Below are 27,391 nucleotides of genomic sequence, written 5' to 3' on the forward strand. Positions count from 1 at the left end.
CCACTAACCTAGTTCTAAAACAGATTCTTTTGTTCGATAAAATGCATGCCCATTGGCTGACAGGAAGGGGAGCGGTGGATACTAGAAAGCTGATTGGCTAATTAAAATCCTCAACATATATAAAAACAAGAAACCACCACAGAATTCGCGCATAAGCCTGACGAATCCTATAGTGGATGAAACGCAGAATATTCAGTGTAGCTTAATCGCCATATATATTTTATAAATTACTAACTAGCTCTACCTACGTATTGAGCAGTTTTGAGGTAAATACATAAAGTTTACGCATAAATCTATACTTTCGTATATTAATTTCATGTAAGTAAATGAAGTAGTTATATATATATATATATATATATATACATATATATATATATATATATATATATATATTACCAAGGAAGAAATTGCTTGTCACCTAAGAATATATATATATATATATATATATATATATATATATATATATATATATATATATATATATATATATATTACCAAGGAAGAAATTGCTTGTCACCTAAGAATATATATATATATATATATATATATATATATATATATATATATATATATATTGTACCAAGGAAGAAATTGCTTGTCACCTAAGAATATATATATATATATATATATATATATATATATATATATATATATATATTACCAAAGAAGAAATTGCTTGTCACCTAAGAACACACACACACACATATTAATATATATAACTATGCTCATATTGATATGGATGACGTGCATAATATCGATGATAGTATGTTTATAAATGTTTGAAGTGACTGATTGTAAAATCAGCATTCCACGATCATGATTAGTTTCTACTTTTGCATTCACCACCATTAAACGCATCTCACGCGGTGAAACTTCGACATTTTTGATTACTGAAATTTAACGTTAACAAATAAACACAATGCAGGACACTAGTCACAGCAACGATGAAAATTCCACTATACATTTACTACTTCATTCATTGTTTCTTCAAAGTCGTTTGCGTGTTGTGTTCTAGTCAAAAAAATTCCTGTATCATTCATAAGACTTTCTTCTTCTTCTTCTTCTTCTTCTTCTTCTTCTTCTTCTTCTTCTTGTTTGTTTTTTATCCAATTTATCCATCACGTACGTTCTTTAACAAGTCAGGTGCCACTTGTGAGAAAAACATTGACGAATGCGGCTCAAAGCCGTGCATGAATGGTGGGACGTGCGTCGATTTCATTGGCCGTTACACGTGCACATGTAAAGATGGTTACGAAGGCGTCAACTGCGAGATCAACATCGACGAATGCGCCACAGCACCGTGTCAAAACAACGGCACCTGCGAGGATGAAGACAACGGATACACGTAAGTATTTCGAAATCCACTCCCTACTGCCTCTTTCTCCGAGAAGAGTCATTGCTAGCTTTCTCTATTTTATCGTTATATTTAATGGTACGTGATCAACTGAACTTCAACATATCCCTGTAAAAAAATCGCAACAAAAACTCACCCACCTACAACCACTGTCAATATATATATATATATATATATATATATATATATATATATATATATATATATATATATATATATAGTAAGTTATAAAATATATATGGCGATTAAGCTACACTGAATATTCCGCGTTCATCCACTCTAGGACTCTTCAGGCTTATGCTAGATGAAACGTGGAATATTCAGTGTAGCTTAATCCCCATATATATTTTATAACTTACTAACTAGCTCTACCTACATATTGAGCACTTTTGAATACATACTTAAATTTTACGCATAAATTTATACTTTCGTATATTAATTTTATGTGATTAAATTAAGTAGTTATATATATATATATATATATATATATATATATATATATATATATATATATATATATATATATATATAAACATGATCTATATCCATTCATATTATTAAAAGAACAGTATTTTTAAAGAAATACTTTTACTATCTTTTTTTTAACATTTTTTTAGGTGTACCTGCGTCCCTGGATTCGTTGGAAAGAAATGCGAACAGGAAGTGAAAGAATGCCTTAAATCGCCCTGTTTAAATGCTGGTACTTGTGAAGACAAGATCAATGATTACACATGTCGATGTCAACCACAATATACCGGGAAAGATTGCGAAACGGGTACGTCTTACCTTAGGAATACTTTTTAGTTTTTATATTTATATAATTTTTCCTTTTTGTTATTGATGATCCAGCCATGTGACTGCACATATGGAGCCAAAAATGTTTATATAAATAAACAAGATAATGAGCCAATGTGAAGCTACATATCTCTATATAACAACGTAAGCATGGCTTAAAGTTTTATATGTGCTTTATGTCTCTATAATATATGAAGTATTCTCATCCTTATGTCATTAAAACATGGATAAAACGATGATTTATCTGATCTGGTTGTAATTTTCATAGTAGTTACTATTATCAAAGCGCATAAGATCAATATAACCATGTCAAGATCAATGTGATATAAGATGAGAGACTTCATTGACTATGATATGGGTCAAGTAGTGAGATTTTACAATGTACAATACAGATGGTATCGACAAAAATATGACTTTTTATTCTTTTCCGTGACGTTGACATTGGCGTGCATATTGGAATATTTAGAATAAGACAGATATTTTGAATGAGTTTTATGACGATTGGTCAAGTGATATAGATTTTACGCTGCACAAAACAAACGAAGAGACTTAATAGAAAGCGTACCACACGCACGCACACACACATTTATTTGTTCATCTTCTTACGAATATATATACATATATATATCATTTCATAATATAAAAATATAAAATTATATATATATATGTGTGTGTGTGTGTGTGTGTATATATGTACATATATATACAATTTCATGTATCTGCATCATATTTTTATGAGATATAATATTTTATGTATCGATTTTTAGTATTTACTTCGACAGTGCTAAATAGATGAGCAGAGCTAGGTTGTAAGCTATAAAATATATATGACAATTTACATATGATTACCTCACGTTTCATTCCTTATAAGGACTCACTAGGATAAACTATCTACCATTTTAGCTTGATACGAGGGTGAAATACAGAAAATACTGTGTAGCTTAATTGCCATATATATTTTCATAACTTACTCTGTATATGCATAGGAATGACATCAAAATAATTATCAGTTACAAACATTACAAAGATTTAAGCTCTAAATCCAATCGATTGGTAACTGAAATAATAATAATAAAACATTAATAATGTATGAGTCCACCAAGATTAAGTATCGACTAAAATCCGAAAAAGCGGAAACAGTTTTTCTCTTCTAATTTGAAGCATATAAAAATAAAGCATACATAAATTATGATAGAAAAATATTAAGATACTAATTGTAAATCCTCTTATTAAAAGGTTTATATGATTCTATAAAGTCTTGAGAATGGCGGAGAGTTCAATAACGGGATTATAAAATTCAAAAGGGATTACCGAATACATATATAAATATTATAGCAATATTAACAACTACATTAATCTTACTAATTAAATTTATACAGAGATTAACAATAATCTGAAAGTCTTTAGTTATCTTAATAGCTTATAAGACAGAATGACCACCACCACCACCACCACCACCACCACCACCAACAACAACAACAACAACAATAATAATAATTATTATTATTATCATTATGACTAAGGCTGTAACAACAGAATTTTCATTCTTTTGACTCTGAAATATATATCCGACACAGTAAGACACAGTCGATCAACCGAGAACCACATCAGTCTATATAAAAACATGTAAGATATTAACTGATATCTACTTAAGAGTCAAAACAATGAAAAGAATATGCTGTTTCACAACCCTAATCATGATTCTAAATTGCAAGAAATGATTCTAAAATTCCAAGAAATGATTAAAAAATTCCAAGAAATGATTCTAAAATTCCAAGAACAATAAGATTATTCACTTGTCGCCTGTTTCACAAATTTTAAATGCAAAAATACATTTCTTGTATAAATATGCTTTTCAAGTGTTTCATAAAAGAAAACTATTTATTTTCCAGAGTTGGATAGCAATTTCATTATCCAGTTCGACGCTGCCAGTACGACCAATTATGCAGCCATGACAATAGAAAAACCACTTAATGCTTTCTCTTTATCCTTCTGGATGAAGTCGAGTGACTTGTTTAATTACGGTACGGTCGTCTCATACGCAACACCCAACAATACAAACGCCATCATCTTTACAGACTATAGCGGGTAAGTATTACACAGTGGATTTTACTTCTGTGATGGAACTTTGCTGCTGTTTAGGCACTTTCATTTTAGATAGAAATAGTTTTGGTGTGTTTATATCATCCTGTCAACTCAGCCGTAACCTTCCTAATAACAGATCTAACCACGAAAAAATGACGTCACGTCTGAGATCCTAGCAAACAAGATCCGTCGAACAGACAATGAATGGAGGCTTTTTACATAAAAATATAATGAGAAAACTTAAAAACTTACATTGAAAAAGAGAAAAATAAGAAACACGATTTATACTGAAACTGAACTTATTTAATATAAATAAAAAGAAAAAGAAAAATGTGAATTAATTCAAACAGGAAATATTGTGTTTTTTTCTGCGAAACAACATTTTGTAAATGAACATTTTATTATTTTATAGATTTAAAAGAATAAAATTAGTTTATTATTTACTTAAAGATTGCATTTAGAAACACAATTAAGGAATGCGATTCGATTTTTTCTGTAACTTTTATTTAACATAAATTAAAAAAGCAAAATTAAGAATAGTGTATGTAAAATTATGTACGTTTGAAGCAAGAGACAATTAAAGACTGTAGAAACTGAATTATGAATTCAGGAAATAAACAAACAATAATTAAACAAACACACTAAAATGGAACAATAACTAATTTTTAAAATGAAAAGGATTTAAATTCAAATAAATAATTCAAATACAAAATTACTAGTGCAGAAATATACCAAATCAAAATTAAAGAAAAACCTGATAGATAATATACTACAAAATTGGTTTCTTAATAATAACGTTATTATTTCAGCACGACCCATATTCTGCAGAAATACCAAAAACTGATTAATTAATGAATTTTCGGTTCTTATTTAGAATTCGACTTAATAAAAAAAGCAAAAATAAAAACAGATCTTTATGATGTACCAACCTGTCACAGAATGAAGAGGTCATATTAATACCCCCCCCCCAAAAAAAAAAAACACACACACAGTATAACGATGAAGTTTGTGTTTTTAAACAAGAAAATCAAATCTTATGATGAGCGAGACAGGATAGTCGGGAGCTACCATGCTTTTTAAAATATGTATAAATTTAAGAGCAGACAACTCAATTCGGCGATCGAGATTTAGCATGTACTCATAATAATTAAGAATTTATCGCTAAAAATCGTAAATTTTGATTTTCTAAGCGAAAAGAACTACTTGATAAATTTACGTGAATTTTTAAATATGATATCCTCGTAACGTGTCGGGAGCATAAATTTTAAAGTTTTCTGTATTCGTGTTTTTATAATGAAGTCGAAATTTAAAAAAGAACCAAATTTTTTAAGTGGTATAAAATTGTGGATGAAAAGAATTCAAACTTATTTGGGAATACATATGCAAACAGTTTTAGTTTACAGGTTATTTTATGGAAATATGTTTGTTCGACTTATACTTTTGAACGATGATAAACATAAATCTTTAAAAAATATTATATAAAAATTTTCCTCATCGAAATGATAAACTTGAGACATTCTTGTTATACAAAACTATTTTAATAGTTTAATGAATTTAAAAGAAATAAACAGACAAGTTAAAACAATTACGGCCGAGACTAAATATTTGTTGCGTTTATTGACTAACGACATCAAAAACTAAAGATTTCTCCAAAATATATGAATCTATGTGAAAAGTTTTATTTATTATTTAGAGAACATACTAGAAAAATCTCTTTAGCAGGTTTAAAACCTAAAAAATAATTTTTAACTTTTTGACAAAAAATTCCCCTTTTATAAATCCTTATAAGAAAATATACTATAAAATTATAAATAATTATGACTGTTTTGTCATAACTTTGTAATTTGAAAGCATTTTAAAAGTGAAATAAAAAATATTGAAAGTTAGTCATTTTTAAAAAGCTAAAAACTAAATAAAACAAACAGACAATCAACAGTTACTATTTTACCTACTTGGATAATATTTGTGTTTTAACTTAGTTACAGCGTTTATTCACTTCGAAACAAAATTAGTGTCAAACACTAGATATCTCGTTACGGCCATGTTGACCCTTGATAATCGTTCAATAAACCTAGACTTAACCAAAATACTGGCAAAACATTGGTGACATTTATTGGATGAGTTTCTACAAGCATTTTTTTAGATTTCGATTTGTGAGCGATTTTGAGCGATTTTGAGTCGTAACGAGACCGCCACTTCCTTTTTGTTCTTACTTAACGAACTTGACACTACTTTTGTAGTAAATACAAGCTATAAAATAAGCTAAAACACACAAAATATTCAGGTAGATAGAGGAGCAACATCTTGCCTTTGATAGTATTCATTTATTGTAGATGTATTTTTCGCAGCTTTTTTTATTTTGTTGGCTATTGTTGAAAATACACGACATTTTGGTAGCTATTTACATAAAATAACTTTATTTATAAAGAGTAAAACGACATCACCATGACAAAATTAAATTTTATTTTTAATAATTTTGTTTTATAAATAATTAAATAATTAAACGATTACCCCATATCTCCTACCTTCTGTGTTAAATAGTAGACTCGGGTGGTCTAAGCTCTAAAGCAAGGATCTGTCCTTTTGTCTATTTATGTGTATGCCTGTTTGCCGCACTTAAGTTTTAAAGAGTATTTTCACTGATAAACGAGCAGATGTAATAGGTGCATGCATCTTAAGCACAAGCTTTCTTTTCTTTTGGCATCATTTTATACATGGTAAAATACATATTAAATAGAGTTGTTCTTAATTTGCTGTGCTTAAATCTCTTACAGTTTCATTCTTTATGTCAACGGGAAGAATATCAATACAGACATTGAAGCCAACGATGGCATTTGGCACCACCTCGTTGTAACATGGACAAACGAAAACGGAGCGTGGAACGTCTATTTAGACGCATTGCCAGTTGTTGACGGAACCGGTTTGAACACCAATGGCACAATACAAGGTAAGAACTGGATAATATTTATTCGTTTAGTTAAACATGTTACACACGCACACACACACACACACACACACACACACACACACACACACACACACACACACATATATATAGATAGATAGATATACATATATAATTTTATGTCTCTGCATAAATTTTATATAAATATTTTCAGTATTTACTTCAACAGTACTCGACATGTAAGTAGAACTAGGTAATAAGTTTTGAAAATATATATGGCAATACAGCTACACAAATGCAGATAATTCTGTGCAGCTTAACTACTATATATATTTTCAAAACATATATATATTTTAAAAAACATACATACACACACACGCGCACACACGCTCACATACCCACACCCACACACACACACACACACACACACACACACACACACACACACACATATATATATATATATATATATATATATATATACTAGTGTGTGTATGCCGTCAAAATGTTAGTATACTTTTCGATAATTAGAATAATTAGAAAAAACTGCTCACATCTTGTTCACCTTACGAACACGAATTACACGTAAAAGAATATATATATATATATATATATATATATATAGTTATCTTAACATACACACACACACACACACACACACATATATATATAAAGTGATAAAGTGATATACTATGTATAAAGTGATGCAAATCTATTTTCACTCGACGCCTATTCAAGCAATTAAGCGAAATCCATTATTAGTTTGTTTGTAAACAAACTGATGGTTTGAGCATTGTGCGACGGGCAAGTGTTAATTTAATAGACACCTGATAAATATTTACGGGCACTGATTCGTAGTCCGAGGGTTAGAGCTGCCGACTGTCGATATGACGGTTGTAGGTAAAACCTACGTCTGGGGATAGGTGTATGTCTAGCCGCACTGATGAGTTGTTATAAAATAAAAGAGTACTGTATGTGGATGACTATTAAGCCACCTCTTTGGGTTGAGCACTTTGTAAATATATTTTCACTCGACGCGTATTTAAGCAATTAAGCGAAACCCACTATTAGTTTGTTTGTATGTGGATTACTGTATTTATATATCTCTATCTATCTATCTATCTATCTTCTCTCTCTCTCTCTCTCTCTCTATATATATATATATATATATATATATATATATATATATATATATATATATATATATATATAGTCTTTACATATATATTTTTATCTGTATCCGTATTTCTTATCTGCTCTTTTTTCTGTCCTCCTTTCCATTTTTTAATTTTTTCTTTTTTCTGTCCGTCCCATTTCATCTTGTTTCTTTCTTTGTTAATGATCGCCATAACTTATTTAACGATCCCCATTACCAATTTTCACACACAAATTCTAAGCATTTATCAACTATATAAAAACTAGTCGTAGGTCGCATGGAGTGGGGGTGATATGATACGTTATTTTGTACAATACTATGCAGATTAGCTCTAAAATGTCCATCGCATAGGCATTAGTGAATGAATATAAAGTTGATATTTTAATCTCACTGCCAGTGTGAGATATGACTCAGCTTTATGAATAAAGGTGCACACAATTGTGTCGCATCAGAACCATTCTGAATGACTAAACGTAGCAAGTGTATCAACGCGAGATTCGAAACCTGAAATAGTTGTTCACAGACGGCTATTTTACTGTTTCGCGTCTCTTCGATGTCACTAGATTAGCGAGTGTTTTGCACAGATATAGAAATAAAAGAATAACTATGTAAGCACTTAAATATATGAACACACACAAAGTATATCTATGTATTATATAAAAAGAACTTTGTCTGTGCGTGTGTTGCCGTGATTTTTATGAAATTCCACACGAACGTACTTTATGTATCTGGCAGTGTCCCTAAATAAGTTTTGTATCGGAATGTCTTCGATAACTATCAATAATTCATTATGAACAAAAATCCTATAAAAGTCTTGTATTGTTGTATCATAAAGGGGGGACTGTTGTATGATCGTTTAATGTTCTGTCTGTTTGTGATATATTCATATCTAATTGTTCATATGCAGTTGTGTGTGTATGTGTGTGGTACATGTATTTTGGACATACCTTCTTCATGCGTCGTTGATCTTGTCCCCCTGGAATTCATCTCGTTCTTAGAGGGGAAATTGGAAACCTGTTTTGGACGAATATTCATTCACTCCAAGACGATGAATGGTTTTATGTAGTTTTTTATTCACCTTCCAGATGTTGATCGCAGAGGAATGGAAAGTGAATATCTTTGCTTGCTTAAGTCTTATTTTCACACACATCAGCGTCCCCCTCTCCAGTGAAGGAGAGGGGACGACCTGTTAAGCCGTCCGCTGTTCTCTACTTCCAAACCCAAACTCACTGACTCCAGCTAACCTGATCACGTGACTCCCACGCAGATCCGATCAGCTGACCCTCACTTCCGGTAAAACGTGTCTACAATATGATTTAACATATTTCTTTCTTATTTTCGATCTATTTCCTAACAAAAGAAGAAACAGGGAATTCTGACCAAAGTTAACATTTTATATAGCCTAACATCACAGGTGCATTTGAGAAGTTTTATTACACCACAAAAGGATCAGCTATAAAAAACAGCATATAAAATCAGCAGTAAGCTCTTTTATATGACACGGGCGTGTTTGAAATTAATGCTTCTGTTTAAAGCACAATTGAACCATGATACTTGACTGTTTCATTTTAAACTTAAATTCAAACCATTGTCATGGCATAAACAGAATGACTAGCCATATAAAATCAATCGTAGGTTCTCTAATATGACAAAAGCGCGTCCGAAATTAATATTTCTGTTTAAAACACACTCGAATCATAACCTCCTAATTTTAATTCAACCCGTTATATATAGAAATAATGTTATAAAATCAACAGTAAGTTCTCTACAGTGCAATGTAGACTACAATATATTGTGGACTAAGTCACTACGGGGATGCACGTGAAGCTTCTTCCTGGTGCACCGGATGGGTCACTCAACTAGAGCATGTAATCAAACGATTTGATTGATGAATGGGCGAATCTACCGGTTTGGACAACAATAAAAAGATAATCTGCGTGAAATATATATATATATATATATATATAAGTAGATTATGAAAATAATATTCCGTCTTCATGGAAAATGAAAAAGGAAAAAAAATGGTTTTTGTATTCATCAATGTTTTCATTTATTTTAAGACTCTCACAAGAAGATTGATTTGAAAAAATAACACCTGCGAACAGCATTTGAAAATATTGGGTGCGTTTGTAGCGTGAAAACCTATTTTGGAATTATTTGGTTCGTTTATAAGGTGAAAAGAATTTTTTTCGCGTCATAATCGCACCATATGTTTTGAATTCTAACTAATATGTTTCGCTTGAAAAAAAAAAAAAAACCCGTAACAACTCAGTAAATATTCTCAGATATTGTACTTGTATGTTATTTCTTCAAATAAATCATTTTGAGAAAGTCTTGACATAAAGACGAAACATTGATAAATATATATAAAAAAAGTTGGTTGTTCATCATTAATTTCTCATATATGTTGCTATCACTTTGCATGTATCACAAAACGAAAGCGTCTCAGCACAATTTAAGCGCACTGTATACCAGAAGCAGTAAACATTAGCAAAAACTATTTTTATCTCATTTAACCTTAAATATAAATCTTATAAATATGTTTCCAAGCAGTGAAAAATATGCTTATTTTTTTAGAGCACGTTTAAACTAAGTAAATAGATGATAAGAATCGATTGCATTCTATCTTGTCTTTTTTCCCTCTTTCCATTTGTCGACAGGTGGCGGTTCTTTTGTTATTGGTCAAGAGCAAGATGAGGTCGGTGGCAATTTCAACCAAAGAGAATCCTTCATCGGTCAACTCGGACAGCTGAATCTTTGGGACCGCGTGATTAGTCTGCATGAAATTGAACACATGCTGACCAATTGCGACAAAATCGGTAACGTGATCGCCTGGCCGTCAGTCCAAGGTTCCATTCATGGTCAGCTTAAAAAGATTTCTTCGGTCTTTTGTCAAGGTAAATTCAGTGGTTATTTTATTCTTCTACAAGCCAGAACTCATATCGACATTGATTTTTCAGATTATTTTTGATTGCGATTTACGGAACCGACCGGAAATGGCAATAGTAATTTACGATTTGAAAACCGTGAAAAAAGTTAAAAGGCAGACTACACTAATCATACAAAGGTCAAGGTTAAGGTTAGATTAGATTATTGGTTTGTGGTTAGATTGGGGCTAAGGTTAAAGACGTTTTACTCCTAAAAAGTTGAAAAAAATAGAGAAAAAGAAAATAAAGTTTATTCACTTACTGATCTGAATATAATTATCAAAAGCCTTATTAACACAAGACTTTTAGGGTGATAGGTAATTGACCACAACCTGAAGTCAAGGAAAAAATTGTTTCTAATTGACTGTTCGACCATTTTCGGTATGTACCATAAATAGCAATCGAAAAAAAAAAAACTCGGAAACAGTCATGCCGGTATTATTCTCATCGTTGGTAACCATTTTGACATATCGTACTTATGTGGAGTGTGTACACTAGTAAATTATATAACTTTAACAAATGTTTAAATTATTAATAATAATAAAATTAATAATAATAAAATTAATAATAATAAAAGTATTAATAATAAAAATACGAAACAAAATTTATCCACTTTCATAAAGCATGTATTTTGAAATGGCGGAGAGAAATGTTAAATATTTTGAACGCCTTAAATATTTTGGCGCCTTCAAAATACTTTTAAAACATATCACTTTACTGTTAATCACTTAGGAAAAGTAAAAGTCATATGGAGCAAAATAAAGTGATTAGGGAAATTATCTAGCGCTCCTTTTTTCATATTTGTCAGTGACTACTTGATGCCAGACAACCAAAATCATATCCCCTAATTGTTAAGATTACAAGCAATAGTGTTATAGCCACCCCCTCTTAAAAAAGAAAATATTTATTCAAAACTAACTATTTACATTGTCAATTTCTTCTCATGTATTGGTTAGTGGAATTTATTTTTTGATGTGATTTAAGAGGACTAACAAGGACAAAGAAATATACGCATAGCGCGCTTTATTGGTTAAACTTATATTCTTCAGAGATTTTCGCGTTTAATACTTTGTAATCCGCTTCTCCCATAACTTCTTATCGCATTCATCATTCATTGTCACGTGCTACACAATGTTCCAGCGCCTAGACATACGAAAGATAAAAATACTAGTATTTTTTCTGTTCTTAGATCAGAGGAAGAGAAATCATTTGCGACTGAGTTAATTAAAAAAAATTGTCTCAATCCAAAGTATCCCTTTTTTCAAGAAGCTGAAATTTTTTTCTAAATTAACAACCGAGGCAAGTAAATATAAACACTTATACACTTCGTCATCATGATTATTTATACTGTGTTTATTTATTTTTGCAGACTGTAAGGCTTTAAAAAATCCCAATTACGGAAAGGTTCGTATCACTGACAACAGCACTGGTTCCAACGCCATTTATTCCTGTAACAAAGGTTACATTCTTGCGGGACGTTCCGTCAGGATGTGTCTAGCCTCAGCCGAATGGGATGATATAGATCCAGAATGTGAGAGTACGTATCATCTTTCCTCTTCCTATTTAATTATTAGGAATCCTAAACAATTTCTTAAACATTTATCACAGAGCCTATATATACGAGGTCCGTAAACAAAATGTGTTTGTAAAGGAATTGGTATCACAAACAATTTGATTTATTTCAAGGCCAAAACATATACTGTCTCCTTTTAAAAGAAACCCCCTATAGTATAAATCACTTTTCCATTCATATAGACGGATTGACCTAGCTTCCTCCGAAGCAGAGAGTTTCATGGGAATATTAAATTCACAAGCGAACTCCAGTCGGTTGCAATTCTCTACACTTCCATCTAACATGCCTCTTGATGGCCTCGATGCCTTCAAAACTATGCCCCAACCTTGTGTTGTTCACCTAGAGAAAGTAAAAGTCACACGGAGCAAAATAAAGTGACTACGGAGACTGTCTCAGCAAGTCTATTTCCATTGTTTCCAAAAACTACTTGATACCAGAGGATTAGAAACAGATTCATTGTCGTAGTGAAGGAAAGTAGATATGAACAGAAGTATATCCCATAAATGTCAATATTACAGCGATATATTCTTCAGATATAATGCTACATGATAATATATTTTGCTAAACCTGCTATTATCCAGAGCATACGTAGCACATTAAGTTACAGTTACTTTTAAGATACTCGTTGTAGAATTTTTAAAAAAGTGTCTTTTAGTAACAGTTGTTAAAATAATTACATGCTATGCTATTTAAATGAATGAAATAAGAGCTGGTATAAACTCTTATTTGTTAAGCCTGGTCACATGTGAAATAAGAGGATTTGGTTTAAATTGATGTAACAAATTGTAGTGATGGAATATGAAAGCTTTACAGAGCCATCATTCTGATGACAATCGTAAAAAAGAAAGGTTAATTAGTAGGAGTCTATTCGGCGATGATCACACCGGTCGGCGAAATTAAAGTAAAGATAAAAAGAATTTAGTAAGAGTTTAAATCGTTTTCACAGTCTTTCCTCAACAATATTTTCCAGATACAACGAATGAATTTCATTAGAAATAACTGAACATTAATAATTTCATTTTTGTGGGCATAAGCATTTCATCTGTAAAAAAATATGACATTATTAGTCTTTGTGTATCTTGTGAATGTTTTCGTTGATATATATATATATATATATATATATATATATATATATATATATATATATATATATATATATATGAGTCCAATGGCAAAGAGAGATACAGGACGACTAGAAATACCAAGATAAGCAGAGAACACACACACACACACACACACACACACACACACACACACACACATATATATATATATATATATATATATATATATATATATATATATATATATATAACACAATGGTTAAAGACAAGTCACAATGCAGAGTTTTTATTTAATTGTATAATTCTCAATCCATAAACAGTCTTTGTCAGGAAAATACAGATATTTTTTTTCTTTTTACATAACGCTTTTTTTTTACTTATCCGCAGTCTTATAGAATAATTAGTAAAGGAATTCCAACTCTTTATTAAAATGAATTAAAAGTTAATAATTCTACAATTTAAAACCTAATGACAATGCATGTTTTATAAATAAATATATCCATTATTTCCATTTTAAATTAGTGTATTTTTCTGACGAAGCCTCCTTTATGAGTCGAAAATAAGAGTATAAATAAATAGATATTCCATTGTTCCTATTTTTTAAACTCTGCATTTTAATTAAACCTAATACTACTATGTTTATACATCTACCTCTAACATTGCTACATAATGAATCACAAGTTTTGCAATATTTTTTTACATTTTATTTTAGGTACATATCTAAGCACTGACTTTCAACTTAATATTATTTGGACAACAGCAATTGAAATCAATACATATGCATATAATAAAATTATATACTGCAAACTCGGTTGAAAAGAACGTGGGCTTCCTATATCGAGCTAGAAAAAAATCACATCTAAAACCACCATTCGCCTATGCATGGAGTATTGTTGGCACATCTGGTCACTCCCTCTTGGATAAAGTTCACAACAGAATCTCTAACTTAATAGCTCCCGCGCTGTTTACAATGTTTCAAATCCCCGTTCCATCGTTGCAATATTACACCCTTGTACTTGTTTTGCAAGTTTTTACACAGACTGTGCTCCGACAAACTTATTGAACTTGTACCGCTATATGTAAATGCACATGATAAACCCGACTAGCTTCCAAATTCAATCACGTCATTGTAGAAGGTCTGTAAGTGTCGAACGACTTTTTATTCCAATGGTCGAACTGTTTGCCTCTGAAACTCCCTCCTTGCTTCTTTGTTTCTCGACTGTATGAACATGAAGAAATCTAAATGTAATGTTCACAAACATCTTGCTATACAACACCCCACAAGACGCTCCCTACACCCCTGACCCTAATCACAATAGCTTCTTACAACTCAACGGCAATATACTGTGTTTGTAGTTGAATAAAATAGAAAGATACCTTGCTTTGGGTGTGCTGAGTATTCATTTTTTTTAGTATTTGACACAAGACATGAAGAAGGCCGGATGGCAAAACAACCGAAACTTTGTGATAGTAATAACAAGAACAACAACAATAGTAGGGAAATGAATATGGCTAAGCGGAATGTAAATCTGGATGTGCCAATCCGAGTTTAGATCGTTTTCCGGAAACATTTTCACTTAGTAATGATGGCAACAATTACGTGTTCCCTCCTGTAATTATCCGATGCCTTTCTAGAAGCAATTCTAAGTAGAAAAATATAAGAGATACGAATGCCAACAATAATCATAGGATTCATACGAAATGAATAGATTACAACAATAGCAACAAAGATGAAAAAAAAAGAACAGTTAAAAACTTGTCACGAAATATCTCTTGTTTACTTCTTATATTTCCAGAGGTTAGCTGTAATCGACCCAGGCAACTCAAGAACGGTTACGTCCTCGGGCGTATATTTACTTACGACAACCGTGTCCGATACTCATGCAACCGAGGATACAGATTGATCGGTGCCAATACTAGTTATTGCATGGAGAACGGAGAATGGAGCAACGCTGATCCGATTTGCGAAGGTTGGTAGCAAACCATGTTTAATTGTGGAGCATTTACTAATAATTTTGATATTATTGAAAGAATTGTATCCTTATTATCACAATTATTTTTCATAATACTAAGAAGTTGATGCAAAGTATTTTGATTCGGTTGGTGAAACATGAAACTTCACGATAGGATGGACTATATAATACAAATATTTTCTTTTTAATTTGATATTGATCTTTTTTAAATAAAAGTCGGCCTTTCTTGATTCGAAATCCAGCTTTTTAAATTTGAAGTTGACTTTTTTAAAATGGGGTTCACCGCTTATCAAGATCCAAGAGCCACTCAAGGATAAAGGTTAATGAGTGTCGAGTAGAATGTGAGAAAACACCGGGATGATCGGTAATGGCAGAAAAGTAAGGTTTGATTTTTAAAAGGACGGATCAACAAGAACTTATTTGCGTTAGATTTGAAAATGTTAAAATGTTATGAAATGTTATAGTCAGATGGGAAGCGTCCCTGTGGTATTGTGTTTCACAAACGGACAGTTCTAAGAAAAAACTTCGCTCTTGGTCTTTTTGTTTAGTTTTAGACATTGATAGAAATGTTGTGTTGTTGTATCTAATCAGGCGGACGTTGTATGATCGTCTAAATGTTCTGTCAATTTGTTGTATATTCATATTTAATTGTTCATATGCTTTTGTGCGCGCGTGCGCGCGCGCGCGCGTGTGTGTGGTACATGTATTTTGGACATACCTTCATGCGCCGTTGATTTTCCACCTGGAATTCATCTCGTGTCTTGGAGGGGAGACTGGAAACCTATTTTGGACGAAGATTCATTCACCCCAAGACGATGAATTGGTTTTATAGTTTTTATTCACCTTCCAGATCGATCGCAGAAGAATGGAAAGTTAATCTCTCGCTTGCGTGGTTTACTTCTAGGTCTTATTTTCACACACGTCAGCGTCTCCCCCCCCATTGAAGGGGAGGGACGACCCGTTAAGCCGTCTACTTTTGTCTACGTCCCAAATCCAACTCACTGATTCCAGCTAACCTAACTACGTAACTCACACGCAATTCCGATCAGCTGACCCTCACTTCCAGTAAACGTGTCTACAATATAATTTACACACCTCCCTCTATTTCTCGATCCATTCCCTTACAGGGAAAATATTGACAGTGGTTGTAGCTAGAGAGTATTGCGATTGTTTTGCAAGGGAATCACGAGCATTGTGTTTCGGTATTTTACGAAACATGACTAGCATTTATTCTACTATTACGCCCTGTTTTTTGTCCTTACCGTATGAACATGCAAATATTTAAATGCTATGCAATAAACATTAAGTCATTACCAACGTTGCCTTTCCTAAATTTTAGTCCCATCAGAGTCGCCCCACTATATATATGTGGCAATATGTCTTACTTGGAGAGAAATAAAATTTTAAAAAAGTAGTTTTAGGAGGCCTATTTTATTGTGATGTTCACATTTTGCCTATTTTCTTTTTACACGTACTTTATTTGTTTAACAACAATACGTAATTTCGATTTGTCATTATTGACAGGTGCGTTCTCTAGTAGACAGCATCAATAAATGTTAAAATCACGAAGTCATCGAATTTAAACGCGTAAAACACATAAGAGTAGCCTATTTATGATAATGACATTTATTTCATTCTTTTTAATTATTTTCTCTTTACAGAAATCACGTGCTCGCAACCTATCCTGTCGAACCACACTATTCTATTGAACAAAAAGTCACTCTATCTTCCTAAATTCGTAGCAGAGTTTAAATGTGAACATGGCTACAAGATGATCACTAATCACTCTAAACTCGTCTGCCAATCAGACGGTACCTGGGACAAGAGCGTCCCAAGCTGCGACGGAACACTGTGTGGCAAACCACCTGAAATAAAAAATGGCCGACTGCAGGGGAAGACACAGACGAACTATTTTGTGGGCGACGTGATCCAGTACGAGTGTAATTTTGGTTTTACTTTTCAGAATGGCACCAACCCTAATGGCAGACTTCTCTGCAAACCAGACGGTCTCTGGGAGAAGTCGATTCCAACGTGCGGAATTATCAATTGTGGCAATCCATCCGCCATCCATTACGGCACCGTTTATTTCACAAATACAGATTATTTATCGACGGCCGAATACACATGCAACATTGGCTATCAGATTTCACACGAAGAACTCTTGGAATGCCTCGAGGAAGGTCTTTGGCAGCCAAAGCCACCGACTTGTAACGCTGTCATATGCAAACCGCCAAAGAGCGTAGAAAATGCAGAAATCATTGCCAGTAACAACACATACGGAAGTATTCTAACGTACAAATGTAAAACCGGCTTTCAGTTGGTTGGGAAGGAAAAGCGAGAATGTTCCTCCAATGGAAATTGGACTGGTGAATCTCCAACCTGTGAACCCGTACGCTGCCCTAAACCAGATGTTATCAATAACGGTTACCTAGTTGATATTGGTAGCAGCTACACGTACGGTTCAGTCGTCCGCTTTAAATGCAACCCGGGTTATTCGATTTCAAACACCTCGGATATCATATGTGGTAGCAGCGGCACGTGGAAGAATAATCCTCCGACTTGTACGAGGGCCAATTGCCCGCCCCCACCCACTGTGAAATATGGACATTTTAACGCTACAGTCAAAACTTTTGTGTTTTCCGATTCTGTGGACTATTCCTGCGAGTTGGGTTATATTTTGAGCGGTACGAGCACGTTGTCGTGTAATGAGATGCTCTTATGGACTCCAGATGTGCCGATATGTAACCCAATTAAATGTTCAGAACCCGAAAAAATCGAAAACGGTATTGTGCGAACCGATGGTTTAGAATTTGGTCGAAAAGCCGGTTATGAATGTCTCTTGAATCACAAAATCGTTGGTAAAGATACCAGAATTTGCAGAGCCAATAAGACGTGGAGCGGAGAACGTCCCAAATGTGTTCCACTTACTTGCGAAGAACCATCACTAATCGATAATGGGTATCTAATGTTTGGGAACCTGAGCGTTGGCGCTATACTGACATATAAGTGTAGCAGTGGGTATTATCTTCTGGGAGATAAAGATCGCACCTGCTTAAGTGATCTGAGCTGGAGCGGATATACGGCAAAATGTCTACCGATACTTTGTCCAGAACCGGCCAACATCCCTAATGGATACCGAAATTATACCAAAAAGACCTACAAATCAGAAGTTATTTATTACTGTAATTATGGTTATAAATTAGTCGGTAAAAATAAACGGATATGCACGGAGAATAAACGTTGGTCTGAGGCTGTCCCGAAATGTGAGGAAACTGATAAAGCGTGTCCCGAACTAAAAGTAAAAAACGGTTATGCATCTATTAAAAAAACTGGCCCGAGACCAAAGGCGCATATTTCTTGTAACTATCGCCATACAGTGGTCGGACTGAAAGATCGCGAATGTCTTGCAAACGGTTCATGGTCAGGAGGTAACGAAGCCATATGTGCTAAAAATTGTCTTTATGCTCCATTTATAAGCCACGGGACAATCGAAGGCTTGCGCACGTATAACGAGAACGTTACTTACACATGTGACAATGGTTACAGATTAGAAGGGAATCCGACGAGAACATGTTTGCTAAATGGTACCTGGTCAGGGGAAACACCGAAATGCGTTAAGATCACCTGTCCAAGCCCATTGAATATTACCAACGGAACTTTCCGACACTTGAAGTATTTATCCGAACCATTGTTGATCTATAAATGCGATCCAGGATTTAAACTGGAAGGCAAACATAACTTGATCTGCCGAAGCAATGGTAGTTGGACACCATCAACACCTCCAAAATGTGTGCAACAGTTGTGTCCCGAGATTGTGGCTCCCCGTAATGCGACGTTGAGTAGCACTTCGCGTTTTATTGGTAGCAGCGTACACGTTATTTGCGACGAAGGATTCCGGCTACGATGGAATACTTCGCTTTACTGCAAACCAAGTCTAACTTGGGGCGGGGTTAAACCGACGTGTACACAGTACGCATGCGTACAGCCGGACGATATCCCCAATGGCTTCGTTTTGCAACCTAAGGTAGAAGAAGTGATACCTTTTGCTAAAAAGATTTTCCAGAAGACGGTCAAACTAGGAAACAGTCGTCTTTCTAAACTGGGTGGAACGATCACATACACGTGTAATCCAGGTTACACTCTGGTCGGAGATGCTACTCGGAGATGCATAACACCGTATCGATGGTCAGGAAAAGAACCCGAATGCGTTACCGCAAACTGCCCTAAAATAGTGATCGTGAATGGCTTGGTAGATAAGAATCATGATAGGCATCCTGGAGCGACGGTGATCTTTAAGTGTTTACGGAACTTCCAGCCGAAAGGAAAACCTGTTCTTCGATGTTCAACCGAAGGGGAATGGATAGGCGAGAACGTCTGCGAAGCAAATGTTTGCCCAGAAATCATACCACCTAACAACACTCATCTCTCAAGTCAGAATCGAAACGTAGGAAGCCATGTAAAAATTTTGTGCGACCCTGGTTTTGAAACTACAAGTCAAGCTAAGGCCGCGGCCATCTTTTGTCTGCCGAATCTGAAATGGACGAAAGCGACGCTGCAGTGTAAACCGGTGTCATGTGGAAAACCAACACCGATTTTAAACGGAAAAAATGAATTCGGTTCGAGCTTCACGTTTAACAGCACCATAACATACGAATGTAACGAAGGTTATGATTTGATCGGTAGTGAAAACAGAACATGCTCGGCTGAAGGCAGTTGGTCGGAGTTCACACCGACTTGTGAAAGAAAGACATGTGGACCGCCACCATCTATAGCTAATGGCACGTATGCAGCAAATAATAATCAAGCTGAGTATAGCTGTAATGAAGGTTACACGCTTATAGGAGATTTGACTTTGATCTGTGGCTTGGATGGAAAATGGAACTTTTCAGAGCCTCCTATTTGTAAGCCTAATCGATGCGGATATAATCCTATCATGAAGAATGGCAGTTTTAAAGTGTTGGTAGGAGAGGCTGGTTGGGTTAATTCTAAGATCAAAGTTGCCTGTGATATCGGTTATCGTCTCCGAGGGGAACCAATTCTTCTCTGTCTGCATTCTGGTGATTGGGATAAGATTTGGCCAGAATGTGAACCTATTTATTGTCCAGAACCACCAACAATTGAAAACGGAGATGTCAAGCTACCGGAAACGTTTCTCTACGGCCAGTACATTACATACGTTTGTCACGAAGATTACGCAATCAACGGAAACGCGATTTCAATGTGCCAAGCGAATGGAACCTGGTCCAGTCAGTTGCCGAAATGTCTTTTAAATGTTTGTCCAACACTGCCTATGCCCGAAAACGGGAAAGTTAGTCTGACTACTCGCAAAGTGGGCTCCTCTGTTACTTACTATTGTAAAGATGGTTACACAATAAATGGGCTTTCCAAAAGGTTTTGTTTAGAAAATAAAACTTGGAGCGGACCAGATCCATTTTGCGAAAAAATAAAATGTGAAGAATTCAGCATTCTTCACGGGCAACTCTTCATCGAACAATCTCCATCTAAAAACGATCGAGCCCAATATAAATGCGACACTGGTTTCAAGCTCAAACCAGGCATACCTCCTTGGCTAACCTGCGTCAATGGCAAATGGGTCGGATTGCAACCTTCATGCATCCCCATAAAATGCCCGACTCCTCCTGCTTTAAACAATGCAGTTCCTATACGAGGGGATTTGTCATACAGCGAAAAATTAATTTACACCTGCGTAAGTGGTTATGAATTTGTAGATGTTAATTTCTTGGTATGCGGGCCGACGGGAAAATATGTCGGCAAGATGCCTGAATGCAGAAAAGCCAGCTGCGGCCCGCCACCCGGCATTCAGTACGCTACAATGACCATGATCGCTTCTGAAGAAAAGGCAGTTATTTTATGCAACCAGGGCTATATACTTGAAGGGCCAAGCATGTTACACTGTCTTGAAAACAAAACATGGCCTGCAACCGAGGCAAAATGTGTGCCCCTTGACTGTGGATCACCTCCCAAGCTGGATAAAGCATCTGTTAGCCTACCAAACGGTACCACTTATGGAGCATTCGCAGAATACACCTGTTTTAAAGGTTTGGTCCTGGTCGGTCGGGCAATGTCTATGTGTCAGATGGATGGAACGTGGCAGTCGACTGATGACACGTCTTGCGTTCTCCGGGACTGTGGTAAACCGAGAACCAATGACCATGTGAAACACTTTGGTACCAGATATACGTTAGAGTCGTTGGTGTTCTACTCGTGTGAAAATGGTTACATTCTTGAAGGAGCAACACTAGCATTCTGCTTGAAAGATGGAACATGGAGCAACCCAAGTCCAGCATGTAATCGTAAGTTTCAGTTTACATTATAAGACATGTATTTATTTATATATATATATATATATATATATATATGCGTGTGTGTGTATGTATGTATTTATGTATGTAGGTATGTATGTATGTATTTTAAAGATGTTGATGGCCAGGGAGACAATGATATGTAAAGATGAAACAATCAACATGTATGCATACATGTATGAATTTATGTAAGCATGTATGCATATGACACTAGAGTTCTGGTGCTTTCAGATTAGACTGTCTGAAGATATCGGTTTCCTGATTTAAATGTATCAAATATAGATATTATTGTTTTTCCTATCTCTTTTAAAAATATAATAATATAATGCAAAGCCCAAAACCAAAAACAAAAATTTTTCTTTACTAACTAAGCACCATGAATGGATGCGTGAAGATGAAAACAACTGAAACAATGTCTGAACCCGAATAGGGTTGATATACCGGAAAGAAGAACAGTCAAACCTGGCACCATAAATAAATATTTAAAGATAGATACTATCCCCGAATGTTTAAGATCTCTTTTTGCGGGAGTTTGCCAGGACAACATGGCATGGAGATACTTTTCTATACAATTTAACCCTGACTAAATATTCGAAATCTCATAGTATTCGTGGCCTGAAAAATATCTCCTGGTATGGTTAACACACACCGTCTTCTGCGAGGAACGGTGCACCTTCTCCAAGTGATGTTACCTCTAGATACTTCACCAGATAAGATGAATTCTTGTCCTGAAATCCAGTAAGATCAAGAAACCAAAAAGGAAACTATGCTACAACATATTAAAAAGATATTTTAACCTATTTAACTGGTCAGTTGGAGAGAGTAAAAAATTATGTTGTTTACTAATTCAGTGTTCAAGGGGTCAACGATAATAGTTTCTTCCTACTGCTAGACTTTAATATGCATTCCCTGTCTCTTGCTCCTCGAACTGTATTAACATGCAGAAATTTAAATGTAATGTAAAACAGACATCTTGCTGCTCAAGTCCATACATAGATCCCGAATATAAATGTACTTTTATTCCATTTGACCGGTCAAAATGATGATTGCATCCAGGAAATCAAAGCTATTTCTACATGTTTAAAACTTTCCCCTTCGTTTCTAAAGGGAGACGCTCCTCTGATTCGATCCGGACTCGACTCTTGACTCCGTCTCTCTCTGTCTGTCTGTCTGTCTGTCCAATCTCACTAAAACTAGCAAACTATATTGAGAATTCATTTTCTGCTGTGACTTCATGTATGGTTTCAAAACGTGCCACACACAAGTGGAAACTCACGTTGCCTAAACATGCGTTGTTCGCACATTTCAAAACCATTTCTGCAGACAAAGAATTCTTACTAGACTATTTTTCGACCTAACTTATTTTTCAATATGTTTTTAATTTGCTATTGTTCGATCTTCTCGATGACCTTATTTTAATACAGTTTTCATAAAAAGAATTGAACAATTAAAATTCATTTTACAACAATATATCTAAACTATTTTATGTGAAACTGAACAATGCGAATTCCTTTCTGAATCTATTTTCGAACCTTGCTTACAAGATTCGAATCACGGTCTATCTAATGTTTTTCTTACAAGAAAAGGGGAACCTTGAACGCACGCGACAACTATTACAAGAAAAGGGGAACCTTTTCGCGTGCGTTCCAAGTGGTATTATTTCTTGTGAATAGAGTAAGTGCGGTTATTTTATATGGATATTACCTTTTCTAGAACGCATCCTGCTGTAATGTCTTTGTTACATTTGAACACCGACCTGACCGATGTTGTGCATAAAAGTCTCGCAAAGAAATAGAGAGAAATACATTCAGCACGAGTTTTTTCTGTTGAAAGAAAAGGTATTCGTTGCCGCTCGTTTTTAACACCAAGTTGCTGACACGTATTTTCAAAGTCAACAGAATATGGTAGCATGCCTGTCTATCCCTCTCTGGGATAATTAACAGTTTCTTAGTCGGCAGATATAACTAGCTGATATGTGTATAATTCGTTCGACAGGTTCGGAGGATTGACGATTCGCGTTCTATCTTCTCTTTTACCTCCTTTGTCTCCGATCTCGATGTCTATTTATCAATTTATTTCTGTGGCGTAACGCTCACACCACGGCTTGGTCATTTGTATAGGTGTCACTGATTTCGGTACACTGCCCCTTAGCTTCTTAGTGATATTTTTTAAATTCCAGAGACCAGATGGTTAACTTTGCATAAAACAACAGTTGACATTAAGTGTTTCTTGACCCTAACTTTGCTTTCATCTTTAGTTTTAATAATGACGATCCCCACATAAAAATCAAATTTTAATTTAAAAAAACAACACAAACTATTTTATTACTCAATTAATTTGTCTTTCTCTTTATGCTTTCTTTTCTTTCCAGCTGTGTCGTGCGGCGATCCACCTGAACCACCTTACGAAGGTTTGATTGTCTATTCAGAAGGTCATCATTATAAAAATATCGTTGAATATGGTTGCTATGGGCGAATGATGCCAGATAGTCCAACAACCATCCAATGCATGGCCGATTCAACTTGGAATGGTACAGCACCCGGATGTTACGAACCACCAAGTAGGTTTAATAAACTCATGTTTATTGCAGTTGAATTCAATGCGTTATATTTGTTATTAATTTATTATATTCGACGACGATTCTACGAACGCAGAATTTCCTCTCTTCCAAACCAATATTTTTATATACCCATTAATCTTACTTGTTGATGAATTCATCTTTTCTGATTTTCTAAGCAAAGAAACTGTGTTATAAATGCTTAATTATTGTATTGTTTCGTAGTAAGTATTTTCACTGTTAGTTTCCCATCATCATCACTGGGAGGTGACGTTGGCTAAGTGGTTAAGGATATAGACTGACAACTTAGGTATCCCTAGGTCGCATCTAGTTCATTCCGTTGAAACACATTAATATTGGTACTCTTTATGTGATCTTTCCTCTAAGTACCCGAGGTCTTTCTACAAAGAATTCTAACTAGACAGATATAAGAGAAACAAATGCTAACAATAACCGTCTGATTCATTCGAAATGAATGAATCATCATCACCACCACCACCACCACCACCACCACCACCAACAACAACAACAACAACAACAACAACAACAACAACAACACGTTGCAACTACATAAGTAATATCCATGAAAGAATTCAAGCACTGATAACTTCCTATAAAACATATTTCCATTACATGAACCCCACTCTTGCTATTTTGGCTAGGAACTAAGTGTAATATCTGTTCTGATACACATCAATATTTTTGTCCTCGGTCAGTGACAGAGAGATTCTTTTAAATTGAATATTTAGTTTTGTCTCTATTTAGAGTGCCCCTTTTTAGGGAGCTGGACTTTTTTTCATATATAAATCAATAGTATTGGAGGCAAGTAAATAAGAACCTGGAATAGCATAAGCTCATTCGCTCCGATATATGAATCATCGAAATACTGTAGGTAATTCAAAAAAGTAGTTTAAATTGCATGCAATACTATAGTTAATAATTTTAGTTAACTGTACAATTATATCGGTGTGTAAAAAAATAATCAGTAATACCGAACTTAGTTAAAAGTGCAAAAACCTCACAACTACACTATAATAGTTAAAATATGAAATGAATAAAAGTCGGTAAACCTGATGGCGATGATGACAGTCATTATATGAAAATAGTATGCGTGCGTATCACTCACATTCAAACAATTTCCATTCTATATTTTAAGATTGGTTTCATTTTAACAAACCAGTCAATCCACCCAACGCAATTCTTGAAGATAATATCTCCCACATTATTCTACGAAAGTAATCCCACAAACCAAATCTCTATTTTTATGCGACAGCGAAATATTTGAAATTATTTACGGACTAAACTTATTTCCGGAATGCACCAAATTAGTTTAAGTACCCGAAAATTATTGCGTTAATTCAAACAACATCTATTATATTAAAAATATATTATATTAAAAAGAACATGGCTGATTTGTGAGATTGCATACTTTCGACTGACAATGTAAGAATTAGCCAAAATCTTATTTGAGCCTTATTTCTATATATTATCTAAATAATTCATGATGTAATTCAGTAAAACATTGAGAACTCAAAAGCTACTTATCTGACGAGGTTGAAATTTAATATGGTGGTTAGTGTTATCAAAAGTTTGCAGATTTATATACCGAATTAGAAAAAAAAATCTAAAGTTGAAATTCCATCAAAATTTCGACTCTTACCAAATTTGTAAATTCAAGCTCATGTTATATACGAGACATCACTGACCATAGTATGGGTCAAATAGTGAGTCTCTATTACGAACAGAACCGAAATTATCACCAATAGTTCGACTTTCACTTTTCAATGATCTTGCCATTACCATTGGACTTAGATATTTCTAAACTAAGTCAATTTTACTTTAGACGATGACCGATATTCTAATTGTCGTGACGATTGTTCAAACATAGTGGCAAACTTGATCGGAAACATAAATTACGTCTTGCCGGACGTAATAATCCATTTAACTTTTAAATACCAACGTCTGAAGTATATAAAATTAATCCACGTCGAATATTATCTAAGCGTGCACCTAATATTGACCATACATGCGAGGGGCGTGCAATAGGTAATGCCTCTGACCCCATTCCCATAGCAGTAGAGCAACAAAACTTGGCACAGTTATAAGTCTTTCTCTACATAGGAAGCACCCAGAGTTATGCATTTCTCCCATCGTTTGATGTAGCTCTGGAGACCGTTTTTGTAGCACACCCCAGGTTGGTCCTCCAACCACGACGTGACTTCAGAAATCAAGGCTGCATCATCTGGGAAACGCTTTCCTTTCAAAAACAACTTCATGGCTTGGAAGAGGTGAAAGTCAGAGAGTGCAAGGCCAGGAGAGTAGGGAGGATGTGGAGCGTTGTCCTGCAGGAGGTACCTTTGCTGATCTTGCCCCGCCTCTTGATTTTGATAGCTTCCTTTAATTTCCTCAAAAGTAAACCATGATAGGCTCCTGTAATTGTGGTACCCTTTTCCAGGAAATCTGCCGTCACTACTCCGTCCTGGTCCCAGAAGACTGTGAGCATGACCTTGCCAGCGGAGGGCTGCACCCTTGCCTTCTTTAGAGGTGGTGAGTCCAAGTGCTTCCACTGCATTGACTGGGATTTGGTCTCTGGATCATAGTGATGGGCTCAGGTTTCATCCTGTGTAATCAGTCTTTTGAAAAACTTTGACTCATCTTCTTGGTACATCTCCAAATTCA

At 34.6% G+C, this 27,391-nt stretch overlaps 1 protein-coding gene across 1 annotated transcript in view; it reads left to right on the plus strand.

The window, feature by feature from the left end:
• Window positions 1-27,391, plus strand: part of LOC145291698 (sushi, von Willebrand factor type A, EGF and pentraxin domain-containing protein 1-like) — a 319,198-nt gene that overhangs the window by 261,838 nt on the left and 29,969 nt on the right. Inside the window, exons 21-29 of the mRNA XM_080137710.1 lie at window positions 1,144-1,345; window positions 1,972-2,129; window positions 4,042-4,237; window positions 7,009-7,181; window positions 10,956-11,192; window positions 12,592-12,759; window positions 15,656-15,829; window positions 17,494-22,146; window positions 24,527-24,715. Coding sequence (XP_079993836.1) covers window positions 1,144-1,345; window positions 1,972-2,129; window positions 4,042-4,237; window positions 7,009-7,181; window positions 10,956-11,192; window positions 12,592-12,759; window positions 15,656-15,829; window positions 17,494-22,146; window positions 24,527-24,715 — 6,150 coding nt within the window. The remainder of the gene's footprint in view (window positions 1-1,143; window positions 1,346-1,971; window positions 2,130-4,041; window positions 4,238-7,008; window positions 7,182-10,955; window positions 11,193-12,591; window positions 12,760-15,655; window positions 15,830-17,493; window positions 22,147-24,526; window positions 24,716-27,391) is intronic.

This window comes from Euprymna scolopes, chromosome 2 (assembly GCF_053919585.1).
Source record: "Euprymna scolopes isolate OS-2025 chromosome 2, ASM5391958v1, whole genome shotgun sequence".
Classification (NCBI taxonomy): Eukaryota; Metazoa; Mollusca; class Cephalopoda; order Sepiida; family Sepiolidae; genus Euprymna; species Euprymna scolopes.